Source organism: Sinocyclocheilus anshuiensis, unplaced genomic scaffold (assembly GCF_001515605.1).
Source record: "Sinocyclocheilus anshuiensis isolate Anshui unplaced genomic scaffold, SAMN03320099.WGS_v1.1 scaffold1231, whole genome shotgun sequence".
Lineage (NCBI taxonomy): Eukaryota > Metazoa > Chordata > Actinopteri > Cypriniformes > Cyprinidae > Sinocyclocheilus > Sinocyclocheilus anshuiensis.
Genome location: NW_015536698.1, coordinates 751,269 through 765,544, shown reverse-complemented (window position 1 = coordinate 765,544; position 14,276 = coordinate 751,269). Strand labels below are relative to the sequence as shown.

Sequence of the window (14,276 nt, the reverse complement as noted above, 5' to 3'; positions counted from 1 at the left end):
GCTGAATAAATAAGCTTTCCATTGATGTATGGTTTGTTAGGATTGGACAATATTTGGCCAAGATACAACTATTTAAAAATCCGGAATCCAGACCTGCCAACCTTTGAAAACATTTTTGAGTACCATCAGTGTGACCGGGGGGTGGGGTATTAATCATTTGAAACTAGCAAACTAGCAGCTCCAGTAGTAAGATTAAAGGATTTATCTTGAACTCTGTCACGGAAATTATGTATAAACCCTAATCAAACAATTTAATAATCAATTTACAATGAATTTATACCCGTGTTGTACATTATGCTGTACACCATGCACGAGCGCTTTGTAAAAATGAACGGATTGATTGTTCAGCTGCGGGCGCCATCTTCTGGCGAGATGCGGGAATTCATTCGGCGCGTGACTCTCACGGTGCATTATGGGCATTCTCTAGCCGTTGAGCATGCACCAGTTGTACACTCGTTTTTGCAGTGCATTGTGGGATTGAATGAGTGCACTCGAGAACGTCCACTATGGTTTCGGACACCACTAAAAATGGCTGTTCCCACAAATAGTGCCCTATTTAAGGGTATAGGGGGCGATTTCGGACACAGCCCAAAAAATACCATACACGTGTTTCCTTATCTCAGCGCGGAAAACGCTCTGATTGGTTGAACTCCTCATCTTTTTCTGTTGCTTGTTTACTGCGCGTGGACAGGTCACCAGGTTTTTGCGTAGTTTAGAGTGACAAATCGTACCAGCATACTTTACGGTCAAAATGCGTACCCGCTACGCAAAATGCGTACAGGTTGGCAGGTCTGGGAATCCGAGGGTGAATCAAAATATTGAGAAAATCGCCTTTAAAATTGTCCAAATGAAGTTCTTAGCAATGCATATTACTAATCAAATTTTCAGTTTTAATATATTTACGGTAGGAAATTTACCAAATATCTTCATGGAACATGATCTTTACTTAAAATATCCTAATCCTAAAGAAAAATAAATCATTTTGACCCATACAATGTATTTTTGGCTATTGCTACAAATATACCCCAGGGACCTAAGACTGGTTTTGTGGTCCAGGGTCACATTTATGTACTTCTTCTGACATCCCATCCAATGTACAAAGAAAATTCCGATACAAGTACAGTACATTAAAGGACTGTACAGCATGTTCAACTTTTGGTAGACAAAAATTCCATAAAACAGTTCTGAAAGTTGTGAATTGTGAAAATTATGTGATCAAGGATGTTTAGCGAATGCCAATGTAAAGACTGTAAGTCTATCCCTCACAGCCTTGCTTTCATCCCTGTTAAATTCAGTATGGCGTCTAACCTGACTAAAGTCTGTAGACTCTGACTCACCATAAATAATAATTTCCGAGATCCCAATCTCACCCAAATCAGTATATGAAATTTCAAATGTGTAATTAGTAACTGTTACTCAAACATTGTTTAGAAAATGAACCCTCTCAGAATAATTTAATTATGCAAATTATTTCAATGAAAGCAGACCACAATCTAAAAAAAAATAATTATTTTGTTTTCTTACCAGATATGCCATGGTTTGTCCTTAATATTTTCCAGACACAAGAGCTGGGAGACCTTTACTGCTGACAATGCATCCTTGAGGTCCATCTTGTTAGCAAAAAAGAGTATAGGTATCCTTCTGTGCTTAATATCTAAGCATGCCCAGAAAAAAACAAACAAACAAAAAAAAAAACACACACACATGAGCATTAGGGTGCTTTTAAAGAAGTAATTCACCCATAAATGAAGATTTGCTGAAAATGCACTCCTCCTCAGGCCATCCAAGATGCAGATGAGTTTGTTTCTTACAAACATGCAACTTTTCGCTTCACAACACGTTAAGTGATGGACTGGAGTCATGGAGTACTTGTGGATTTTTGTGATGTTTTTATCAGCTGTTTGGACTCTCATTCTGGCGGCACCCATTCAGTGCAAAGGATCCAGTGGTGAGAAAGAGATGTAATGCTAAATTTCTCCAAATCCATTCTCTTGAAAAAAACAAACAAACTCATCAACATCCTGGAAGGCCTGCGGGTGAGTACATTTTCAGCTAATTTTCATTTTTGGGTGAACTGTTCCTTTAATTCAGATCTGAAAATGATGACTAAAACAGAGATTAATGAAAAATGTACCAGGGTGATTCAAAAGGGTATCCAATTCTTCTTTTGCCACAACCATTCTTAGTTTATCACCACTGTCAATCACAAATATGATGGCCTGACCCTCCCTGAAAACAAGATAACATCGATAAACACAAAAAACACAGATCGATTCCAAAATGGCCATTGGCACTTCATTAGCTCAGTAAACATAATCAGATAAGCTTGAATCAGAGAAACCCACTTGTAATAGTGCTCCCACAGATTTCTGTATCTTCCCTGCCCTGACATGTCAAACACTGTGAAAGAAAGACTTTGGGGAAAACAGATATTGTGTTAGTAATATTTTGAAAAAGGACAAATGGTTTTCAGACACTAACAATTAAATCACAATATCTATAGTTAACGCTTTCAAATGTTCACCTTGAGGTCTTAAACTTTTCTATGCTGAAACCTATAGTTGGTACAATGTCTTGAGCCTGAGCCTGCAATGAAAAAAGGCAATATCTCAACTGTGAGCTCACATACAAAACAGAGATCAAAAAAGAGAAAGGAATATACAAAACCAAACTGGTGAAAACCAAGTTATTTCATATCGGGTCCACAGACAGGAGTGTGACATACATTGGATGGCTTTAGCTGGTTGATGATGGTAGTTTTTCCACTGTTGTCCAGACCTAAACACAACACGTTCACTTCCTTCTTCTTCAGGCCCAGCCACCCTGCAAGCTTGTCAAAAAGCCCCATTTGCCTATTTGGATGGGACGCTTCTGGAGAGAGATCACATCAAAGACAAGCTCCATTAGATTATTCATTAGATGCATCCAGAGGCTGACAAACACTTGGGACAACAGAAACATCTCCTTTTTTCTTCTCAGTCTCCATAAGGCACCAACTGCTGAGGGGAGCAGATCTCAGTTGTTTAAAAAATAAATACACAAAGAAATAAAACACTAATATCTACTGCTACTACTGCTAATGTTTAGTTTAATTTTAATATGAATTCCAGCTAATAGTGACACTTAAAGTTTGTAAGATTTTTTGAATGTTTTTGAAAAGAGTTGGGAGTCCATCATGCTGTCAAGTCTCTTATGTTCAACAAGACTGCATTTATTCAGAAAAACAGTATATTGTGAAATATATTTATTACAATTTAAATTATTTTATAATTTATTTTCAATATAATGCATTCCTGTGATGACAAAAGCTGAATTTTCAGCAGCCATTACTCCAGTCTTCAGTATCAGACGATCCTTCAGAAATAATTTTAATATGCTAATTTGATACTCAACAAACATTTCCTATTATTATCAATGTTGAAAACAGTTGTGCTGCTTAATATTTCTAGGTCAACTGTAAATAGAAAATTCAAAAGATCACATCATTTGTTTGAAATATACATTTTCACATAATAAAGAGTTTAACTTTACAATAGATTATTTATTTACAATAGTATTTACTGTCACTTTTTAATCAATTTAATGCACCCTTGATGAATACACATATGCAGGGGACTGCTTACACCAATGTTGTTATTGTAATTTATTATTGTTGTATGTATTTATTTTATTTAAATGTATTATTTGTATTTGTGTATTATTTTAATTTAGAATTCATATATTTGATGTTCATAATTTTTTTGCCCCATATACACCGATCATGAATAACATTATGACCACCTTCCTAATATTGTGTTGATACCTCTTTTGCTGCCAAAACAGCCCTGCTTCTAAAAACACATCAACTTTGAGGACAAAATGTTCACTTGCTGCCTAATTTATCCCACCCACTAACGTGTGCCTCGATGAAGAGATAATCAGTGTTATTCACTTCACCTGTCAGTGGTCATAATTTTATGCCTGACCGGTGTATAGTATAGCCCAGGGCTGTCCAAACTCAGTCCTGGAGGGTCCTGCAGAGTTTAGCTCCAACTTGCCTCAACACACCTGGGGCCAGTTGCATACAAGGTTTAGACTAGTCTTACAAGTTAGTCATAATTTTTTTTCTTTAATACTGGTCAGTATTTTTTTAATTCAGTTGCATAAAAGCATACATTAGTCTAACTTGAATCCCAAAATAAGACTGATTACCCCTTGGCTATAACAGCTAGTTGGTCAAACTCATACTTAAGACATTGTCTTAACATAGAGGTTAAGTTTATGCAACTGCCCCCTGACTGGAAGTTTCTATGCCTAGTAAGAGCTTGATTAGCTGGTTCAGGTGTGTTTAATTAGGGTCGGAGCTAAACTCTGCAGGACACAGGCCCTCCAGGACCGAGTTTGGACAGCCCTGGTATAGCCCTTCAATTGTAAACAGTTTAACGACAACGCTAATTCATTGTTTTAATAATAAAGGATGTTATAATTTGAAATCTTTTAATATGTGATGGAGATCGGCATCGTTGGCTATCCGCCAGTGTTGCCAATTTAGCGAGAGGGTGCTCGCTGCAGAGCCAAATGGGAGGAGCTGGAGCTCTAGCTCCCCCTCGCTGGATGTAATGGGTGGAGCTAGACACCCAACCACTCCCTAACCCTACCCCTTACCCTATCGCTAAACATAACTCCACCCATTAGTTCACACAGAGGTGGAGCTGGACATCCAGAGAGGGGGAGCTGGAGGTCATTTGGCTCTGCAGTGAGCAGTACTTGAATTTAGCTACTTTGTAGCTAGATTTAGCGACTTCCCCGCCCCTTTTGAGACTTTTTTCAAAAGTTTAGGGACAAATATAGCAACTGCTTGGACAAACCTTATCTAAGTTCTCATCTTGCCCACTGATCTACGTTCATCTTTATATAGATCAGTGAATTTGCCATTGTGATGTCATCTAGTGACATTTAGCTACCAGTTTTAGCTACTTTCAATTGAAAGCAGTTGGCAACACTGCTATCCGCGCCTGGATTGATAAAAAAATCGGCTTGTTTGCTTTTTTAATAATCCGATTTAAGTGAATTAACTTGAGCTGCGAGCGGACACACAATCTTGCAACATGCACCAAAGGCTGTAGTGGTAACGTTACATGAACCTAATTATCCTGAATCTGTAAACTCGCGGTATTTGTATGCCAGTATCTTGTGTTTAAAGAAAGCACCCACCTGTTGTGTATAGGGATATACTAAGAGGACATTTCAGTTGCATAATATAGCTTTAGACGACTATCCATCCATCTATCCATCCAATGACAACAGAGATAGTGGCATTATAACGCGTTTAACCGTTACCTCTCTCTCTCTCACAGTGTCGAAGGTCAGAAACACCTGAACGCGTAAAAGCGTAATCTATGAGAACAGCCTGTAATCCTCTGAGCTCATTAGCACACGGGCTAGCGCTTCACATGTGCGAGTAACTTACGCTAAAATAACCAAAACTCCGTTTTCGGAGTTTGTTCCATTAAACACTCATATACGTTCAGATAAAGATAACACACGGTTGACATTTTCTGTTAATCTAAGGTTATTGTTTCCATATTCGCTGCAGTCGGCTAGCTGGCTGGCTAACCTGCTCTGACCGTCTACTGTAACGTTACATGGAAAGATCTTTCTTACTTTTCTCCTCCGGCTCTGCTCAAGTTGCATGTTGTCTGCTTCTTGGTTAAAATGTGATTTTGAATTCATTCATATGATTGATGGTATGTCCAGTACAGATGGAGAGACGTAAACACACTTACCTGGCGTCCTGGAAACGATTTAAAACTCTCCCACTCACACACCGCTGCTAGGAGACCGATGACGCCTTTTCTCTTCTTCTTCTTCTTCTTCTTATATTTTTACGGCGGTTGGCATCCAGCGTATTGGTGCATTACCGCCACCTTCTGCTCCGGAGTGTGGATCAGAAAATAGGTTTACAGACTAAATCACCCATTCTCCCACCTTTATCCCGACACATACATACCTACACACGCACACCTTATCCCTGCCCTGCTTTATAATAACATTAATAACAACAACAACAACAATAATAATAATACTTTACCTTCCTCACTATTCCTTTAACTCTTCATATCCTATAAAAAACCCCAGTTACTCTTAAAAAGTTTAAAAGAATTCTGGTCTGTGCCCTATGCTCTGTGCTCAATAATCCCTCCTTTCCCCTCCACTCCCTTCGTACACATCTTCATTATAATCCATTTCCCCCCACCTACCTACCTCCAATCCTTTCACGGAGCAGTCGTGCTCAACCGCCTGTGCTTTCCGATAAATATGATGATCCGTTTCCAAAAATTTCCTGTTAAATTCCTAAACGAGCTCCGTCGTTCGATCTACGTAACTAGTGTCAGCCAGACTGCTATCCACCCTCTCGACGCCTTTTCTCTCGACTCACATGTTTACTTAATAGCGCCATCATATGGACAAGAACTGTAGCTTTGCGTAAAAAAAAAATCATGATTTCCAGAAATCGTACATTAGTGTCATGATTTGTGAAGCATGTGGATTTTACACGCAACTTTAAAAATTATAGGTATTTCTTCACCTTTCGGCATTTTTATGTCACAAGGGATGATTAAAAAAAAAAAAAAAAATAGTCACATCACAAATTAAAATTGGGAATGTTTTGCTAGTTTTTATATTTTTAAAATGCCTTTATTATTTTTTGTTTTACCTTTGTCCAATACCCAGACATTGATGTTGTGAATTATTAAAGTCATCTAAACATACACAAATTCACTGTTTATTGTGTGAACATGTTTTATTATTATTATTTGCCTTATTTCCCTTCATCCGGCAGTGTCAGTGAAAATAGTATTTAATTGTGTGTATTTAGTATACAACAAAATAATAACTGTGAAATTAGCCTTAGCAAAACAACGAGCCTAAGCAAATTAAATGGAAGTGAAATTCATGATGCTGTTCATGACTTGAAGACAAAAGTGACCATTCTTCTGTGATACTGTACGTGTATATCCATTGCTGGACAAACTAAATATATTGATGATTATAAAAGTCCACAGGACCAAAAGTGCCAATAATTTAAGAAACCCTTATTATTAAAATGTCAATTTTTGTAATTAAATTAATTAATAAAGGGGATCAGGAACAATTGTAACACAGGTTAACTGAAGCAATGCTTGTTGCACAACATTTTTTCATGAATGTATACCCAACTTTGTTCTCTGTGGCAGACCAAAGCATCCCACATAATTAATTTGATCCAATTTTTGCATTCCCTTGCATAAAATCCATTATTGTGGCACTTTACACCATGGTTCCCAACCCTGGTCCTGGAGGCACCCCAACACTGCATGTTTTGCATGTCTCCTTTCTCTGACATCAATTTCAGGTCTTGAAGTCTCTACTAATGAGCTGTTTGATTAAGGAGGCATGCAAAACGTGCAGTGTCGGGGTGCCTCCAGGACCAGGGATGGGAACCACTGCAACACCGTACTGTACTGCATCTTGGGTGGCCTGAGGGTTCTTTTTTTTTTTTGGAGCGAACTATTCCTTTAAAGGGTTATTTCACGTTAGTTACGTTTTAAATATGGATATTTATCTTACAAAAACGCATGGATTCGCTACAAGAGGCCTTTATTCACCCCCCGGAACCGTGTGAGGGACGTTTTATTATGGATGCACACACTGTATTTCACGTCTTCTGAACTGTTGACAACCAACACCCGCTTACCACCATTGAAAGGCTTGGAGGGGCCAGGACAATTTTTAATATAACTCCGATTGGATTCGTCTGACAGAAGAAAGTCACATACACCTAGGATGCTTCGAGGGTGAGTAAAACACAGGCTAATTTTCATTTTTGGGTGAACTAACCCTTTAAGACCTGCAAATGACCTAAGTATCCTTACAACTAACTTGCCTGTAGCTTCTTCATGATTTCGTAGTGTAATATTTTAGAAAGCAAAAATGCAGTCCATATAATAATAAATATTTTTTTTTTTATCGTGATAGACTCACAAAAAACACAAAAATATCTGTTATCATTTATTTTTACAAACATTCAACCTATATCACCTTTATCTCTCTGTACTCTTTATAAATTATAAAAAATAATGTACAATTATTTTACTATGAACAATACATTATGACCTGATTACCCAGAGTTTTCCCTTGCCCTGCTTGAAGTAAGCACTCGATTCTCTTGCACTTTTGACATTTGCACATTGCAACTTGAAGTTTGTCAAGTGGTCTCAGTGTCCCGAACATGTGTTCAGGTACAGAGAGCCAATCAAAGGATGGGGGCCTATATCAGCTAATGAACATGGTACTGGTATTGTGCGTTTGTATGTCTGGTGGAAGCGAAAGAGACTGCAAATGCATATGTTACCATTAATGTTATGTGTGTATGTAGGCCTGCTGTGTTGGGAAAAATAATTGCCAACATGCAGAGTGCTATACTGTCATGTTCTCTATATGAGAACATTTTACTGCAACCTGTTACCTCAATGGTTCTCCAATGACGATATGACAATAGTTTCATAGTCGCAAGGCAAACTGATAAAATATCAGAGGTGTCTATAGAATCTGTACACCATAGTAGACTGAACAAATGTGTGCAGTTCTCAAATCTCCGTCTGAGTGGATTTGTTTAAGTTTGTTCAATTTGACTGTGGTGCACAGGAGTAAGAAAATGGCTTACAGTCTTTTGAAAGGTCATACTTTTACCACCTCGCTGACAGCCTGAGGAAGTCAATGGTTTTGTGTGGCATTTTTTCAACAGAGCAAGATAAAGCTCTCCACTTCCTACCTTGACTCTTTTCTTGGTTTTCTAAAGACTGCACATATTGCTTAGAAAAAGAACTAAACAAAATGCAACCAAAAAGAAACAAAGTCACACATACATATAAATATCAGGATAAATGTCAGATGTGATAAACAATGTATAATAGCCATTTAAAGCTGAAGACATTCAACAGATCCATAGTCTCTCATTTTAGAGGCTCGATGAATAAATCAGGAAAATCTCTTAAAGACACATAATTTAATACATTAAAATAGCAAATATGCTATTCAAAGTTCTCAGGTTTGGAGTCCAGTCAATCACAGAACTTGCAGGATGATTGACAGATGACATCTTCATAACAACAGAATGGTGCCATTGTTCCGTTGTTTACTGTGGGTTCTCCGGGTAAATGGTCCAATTTTCCTGTTACACACAGTTCATCAAGACAAACAATTCATGACATTTAGCATGTTTCTTCATGGTCTTTGAGACTGCTTTCTTATGCATGTGTTTCAACTGGAAGTCTTCACTGGATTATGATAGAAACAGAGGCTGTGGAGCACTTCTCATTGACAGACAGTCAGTCCAGACCTGAAGGGTGTGTGCGTGTGTTTTGGGGGGTCTAGCGATGCTGGGAAAAGCATTTGTATGAAGAGTATGTGTATGTGTATGTGTATATGTGGATTTTCATACATGGAAGCCACTCTGTTGAACGTGGAGGAACTGCAGTCGTAGTGCTTGTATGCTGCTCACTATCCTCCTCTGGTGGCCAATCAGAGACACTCCGATTCTTCTTACATCACTGTTGAGAAAACAACAGCATGAGACTTCTGAAACTGAGGTAATTAATTGGCAAGGTCATGATGAGTATAAAGTGAATATGAATAGAATAGAATTACAGGATAAGAGTAATTTACTGCGTGAAAAACCAACAAAGGGTTATTTATTTATTTATTTTTAAATGTATTTATTTTTTAACGGGGTTAAAGATGAACTTAAACTGAAATCATGGGCAGCGACACAAAGTTGGTTCTGTGCTAATTTGATCTAATATTTCTGAAAGCCTGTTTCCACAATTGAAAAAAGAAGACTTTTTATCTTACAATTCTGACTTTCTTAATGAAGAATTGCGTGATATAAACTTGCAATTCTAACTTTTTTTCCTCTCAGAATTGCGTAATGTGAGGAAAAAAAGTTTGAATTGCCTTTTATATAAAGGCCAAAAGCACAATAACTGACATGATAATAAATAGCTAGCTGAATTTTCCATTTGTTGACATGACATGGTTAGGTTCAGATGGTCAATATAATTTATTAGGTTGGGTGTAAACCTTAGACATAACCACCAAAAATATGACATTAATCATATGCTATAATAACATAACATATTTGTGACCCTGGACCACAAAACCAGTCTTAAGTCGCTTGGGTATATTTGTAGCAATAGCCAAAAATACATTGTATGGGTCAAAATAATATATTTATTTTTATGCCAAAAATCATTGGGATGTTAAGTAAAGATTATGTTCCATGAACGTATTTAGTAAATTTCCTACCATAAATATATTAAAACTGAATTTTTGATTAGTAATATGCATCGCTAAGAACTTCACTTGGACAACTTTAAAGGCGATTTTTTCAATATTTAGATTTTTTTGCACCCTCAAATTCCAGATATTCAAATAGTTGTATCTCGACCAAATATTGTCCAATCCTAACAAACCATACATCAATGGAAAGCTTATCTATTCAGCTTTCAGATGATGTATAAATTAGAATGTAGAAAAATTGACACTTAAGACTGGTTTTGTGGTCCTGGGCCACATTTATCTTTTATTATACTGAGTGTTCGGAGTGTAGGGTAAAAGGCCTCTAATTAATTTTATATGATTTTTGAACAAAACAATTTTTTATGATTTATTTTCCTACAAAATGTGTTTCTCCATCTATGTTCAATAATTTTTTATATATTTTTTGCAATCATACACCATGATGTGAATAGCATTGAAATAAACCCACTAAAGAGAGTGATCATGATCATTTTTGCATGCAAAACAACACCTAGAACCTAAACGGAGCGTAAAAAAAAAGCAGTGAGCAGAACTTCATGCAGTAGTTTTGACTCCACTTACTCAATACTCATGGTGGATATGGAATCCAGGGTTGTGTACCCTGCTGCTATGAAGTTGGTCTTGTATTGACTCATTTTGATCGAATCCAACCAATCACCGATAGATATGAAGAGAGGGTAGTCTGGCATATCCTCAGGGGATTCTGGGAAGCTGTTTAAACACAACACATACTGTATGTGAAACAACAACAGTTTGGCACACGTTTCCCACAAGGCAAGAGCCAACAGTTCAGTGTAATCAGAGTTATCTGTCAGTAAACACTAACAATTTCAGTTTAAAATGATAATTTCAACATTGGCACTCATTTTGATTCTAGTAAGCAATTAAGTAAGCAATTAATATGTTGATTTTAAAATGTTGTTGTGATCATTCTACCTATTTACATCTTCCACCAGTGTGAGCAGGCTGCTGGGATTGCGGATCAGCTTATCTAGGAAGCTGACAATGTCATTAAACTGTGGTCGGCGACTGCGTTCCTTCTGCCAGCAGAGAAGCATGAGCTGGTGCAGGGCCACAGGGCAGCCCATAGGCGCAGGGAGCCTGTAGCCCTCCTCAATAGACAGAATTACCTGCAGGAAGACACACAGAAATCTATTGAGATCCAAATTCCACAAGACCATTTTACTAATGTTTGCAAATGCAATTTTAGGTGTGCCATCAGAAAATATAAAATACTTCAGCCATTGCTAATGAAACACTTCAGCCAATGAAAAACTGCAGACAACTAATTAGTGAGGACAGTAATTAATAAACTAAAGGAATAACAAGGACACTTTTATAACAAGGAGTTTGACATGTTATAATTTAACAGAATATGTTCTTGAATTTGAATTAGATTAGGCCACATGCTAAGGGAAATAGATTTTCACATTGGAATTAAAAGTGTAATTTATGGAAGCTTGTTTCTGCCATGGGAAAAAAATTACATTTATATTGAATTTTATATTGTATTTTATCAACTTTTGTGAGATGTAAACTTTTTCTTTCTTTCTTTCTTTCTTTCTTTCTTTCTTTCTTTCAATCAAGAAACAAGCTTCCATAGTTATTTGCCTAATTATAAATTCACAGAAATTCAACAACTCATATATCATTCTGGGACACACACACACACACACACACACATACATACATATATACATACATATGTCATATTTGTAATATAGCATTTGAAGTTTTTTTTTTTAATTTGAAAAATATATTTCTTCAAGGCATGCTGTTTACAACATATATTTTGCCTAAAAATCTGAAATACATTTTGGCCAGAAAAAAAATGCCTTGGAAGACTCGATTGTTCATAATTTAGTAGAATTAGAATAGATCAAGTGACTCACGTCTTGGTTGGACATCTCCCAGTAGGGCCTCTCTCCATATGACATCACCTCCCACATGACAATACCATAGCTCCAAGCATCACTGGCTGAGGAAAACTTTCTGTAGGCAATTGCCTCTGGAGCTGTCCAGCGGATGGGGATTTTACCCCCCTGACAAAACAAAATCTTTTTTTATTATTATAATAGCAAGCAGCATCACTTTGTGTTTCCTAGGCAATCAAAGGAGATGTTGATTGCTTGATATGTAACAATGAGTCATAATCAAGCTTTTCTTAGAATGAATGACACACTCCGACCCTTGTATCAAAAAGTTCAGATGTATTCAGACACATTTAGCATCTTATTATAAATCTAATTACTCAATCACTCCTCAGAGTAAGCCCTTAATCTCGTGTTATACTGTTTAGATAAACTCAGTCCCATTCAGTAACACACAACGAAAAGAGTAGTGCTAAGCTCCAGAGATTCGGGATCAGCTTTGGCTGTCTAAGGAGCACAGACTGTTATTAACTCTGAACAGCCCTGAATTTAAATGAACCAATATAGAAGTGGGTGTATGTGGCTTACTGTGGTGGTGTAAGCTGCCTCCGGGTCGTCCTCCAGCACCCTGGACAGACCGAAGTCCGACACCTTACATACCAGGTTGTCATCCACTAGAATATTTCGGGCTGCCAGGTCCCGGTGGACATAGCCGATGTCGGACAGGTACATCATACCTGAGGCAATGCCACGCAGCATACCAACCAGCTGGATCACGGTGAAGTGTCCGTCATGCTTCTACAAAAGAAGAGAGAAGAGAAGAGGAGGAGTGGCAAGAAGAAGATGGAAAAGAAGAGATGGAGAGGTTTATCACAATGAACAATAAAAATATTCACCTTTAAACCAGACCTGACAGCATCAACAAAAAAGAACATTAAAGCTTGTGTTTGTATAGTAGTTGATGAATACTTTATAGTAGGTGCTATGGAGGTTTTATTTTTTTCACCTTTTTAATCACCTTTTATCCTTGAGTAGTTCATTTTAAATCAATGAAATTACAATTATTCTCAATGAAATTCAGATCATGACTGTGTGTAACCAAGAATTAATGATTGATTGAATGAATGAATGAGTAAACAAACAAACAATTTAATTAAATAATTTCTGGTTCCTTTTTTTTTGATGTACAGTTCTTTTTATGGTTCTTGAAGGTGCTCTTGTGGTGAAATGTGGATGAAACAACATAATTAAATATTTTCATCTTTTTCCTGCACTACTATTCAACAGTACACTACATTGTTACTGAATCTACAACATACAGTAACCAATGCAGTCCAGTTCCTGAACAAATGACTTGTATTAGCCGGTTTCTTTTAGTAAATCTAAAACAGAACAGTTTAGTCAACAAATGAGTTTGAGTCCAACGACTTTGAACACTATTCAAAGACCTCTTGAATTTTCCAGTTTGTTATTTACTGGATAAGGATTTTTAAAAATATTTACTCACCATTTCTACTGGATAAAATATTTTAGAGCTTGGCGTAATTAGCCTGGCAAACAAACATGCATGTTCATTATAAAAATGCTCATGGAGTTATAAGATGTTACCCATTTAAATGACATTTCCAGCTGGGAAACCTGGTTCTTTAAAGAAAGAAGGGGAGAAATAAAATAAGAAGTATCTTGATTTTAGTCTTTTTGGATTATTTTATTGCTTGTTTTGTTTGCTGCGGCCCCCAAATGGCCCCCTGATTGAGAACCATTAGACAGTTTTAGACTGTCAGACCGCAGGACGTCAACTTTCCAAAAAGCATTTCATATCAACTATCGATCTGTTGGCAAATTACAAAATGCTCTTTCTAGACAGGTGCTGTTTATGAGGAATGCCAGGTGTGGTGTGCCATATTAATGATGAATTGAGTTCTTGTACCCTCAGAAAAGAGTCCAAGGAGCCATTCTCCATGTATTCCACCACTATCATCACAGGCCGACCTACAAAGAGGAAAACAGGACACCTGTAAGTAATGGACTAAGTTATATAGAAAGAAACAGAGGGAAATGGGA

The 14,276-nt window shown here is 37.1% G+C and overlaps 2 protein-coding genes across 6 annotated transcripts in view; both read right to left on the bottom strand.

Moving 5' to 3' along the window:
• The window catches only part of LOC107654813 (ADP-ribosylation factor-like protein 6), a 14,410-nt gene extending 8,284 nt beyond the window's left edge, over positions 1-6,126 (bottom strand). For 3 of the 5 annotated variants that reach the window (XM_016442065.1, XM_016442072.1, XM_016442093.1), the window contains exons 1-6: positions 5,194-5,314; positions 2,726-2,871; positions 2,525-2,586; positions 2,346-2,414; positions 2,135-2,229; positions 1,525-1,654 (exon numbers count right to left, since the gene is read on the bottom strand). In XM_016442065.1, the coding sequence (XP_016297551.1) occupies positions 1,525-1,654; positions 2,135-2,229; positions 2,346-2,414; positions 2,525-2,586; positions 2,726-2,871; positions 5,194-5,236 (545 nt within the window). In that variant the 5' untranslated portion in view covers positions 5,237-5,314. Of the gene's footprint in view, positions 1-1,524; positions 1,655-2,134; positions 2,230-2,345; positions 2,415-2,524; positions 2,587-2,725; positions 2,872-5,193; positions 5,315-5,643 lie in introns of those variants that run through there. The other 2 variants (XM_016442085.1, XM_016442077.1) reach the window with 2 other exon arrangements.
• Positions 6,127-9,041: 2,915 nt separating this feature from the next.
• The window catches only part of LOC107655071 (ephrin type-A receptor 6-like), a 47,207-nt gene continuing 41,972 nt past the window's right edge, over positions 9,042-14,276 (bottom strand). The window contains exons 12-18 of the mRNA XM_016442476.1: positions 14,143-14,204; positions 12,801-13,010; positions 12,234-12,383; positions 11,278-11,471; positions 10,903-11,052; positions 9,464-9,572; positions 9,042-9,193 (exon numbers count right to left, since the gene is read on the bottom strand). Coding sequence (XP_016297962.1) covers positions 9,158-9,193; positions 9,464-9,572; positions 10,903-11,052; positions 11,278-11,471; positions 12,234-12,383; positions 12,801-13,010; positions 14,143-14,204 — 911 coding nt within the window. The 3' untranslated portion in view covers positions 9,042-9,157. The remainder of the gene's footprint in view (positions 9,194-9,463; positions 9,573-10,902; positions 11,053-11,277; positions 11,472-12,233; positions 12,384-12,800; positions 13,011-14,142; positions 14,205-14,276) is intronic.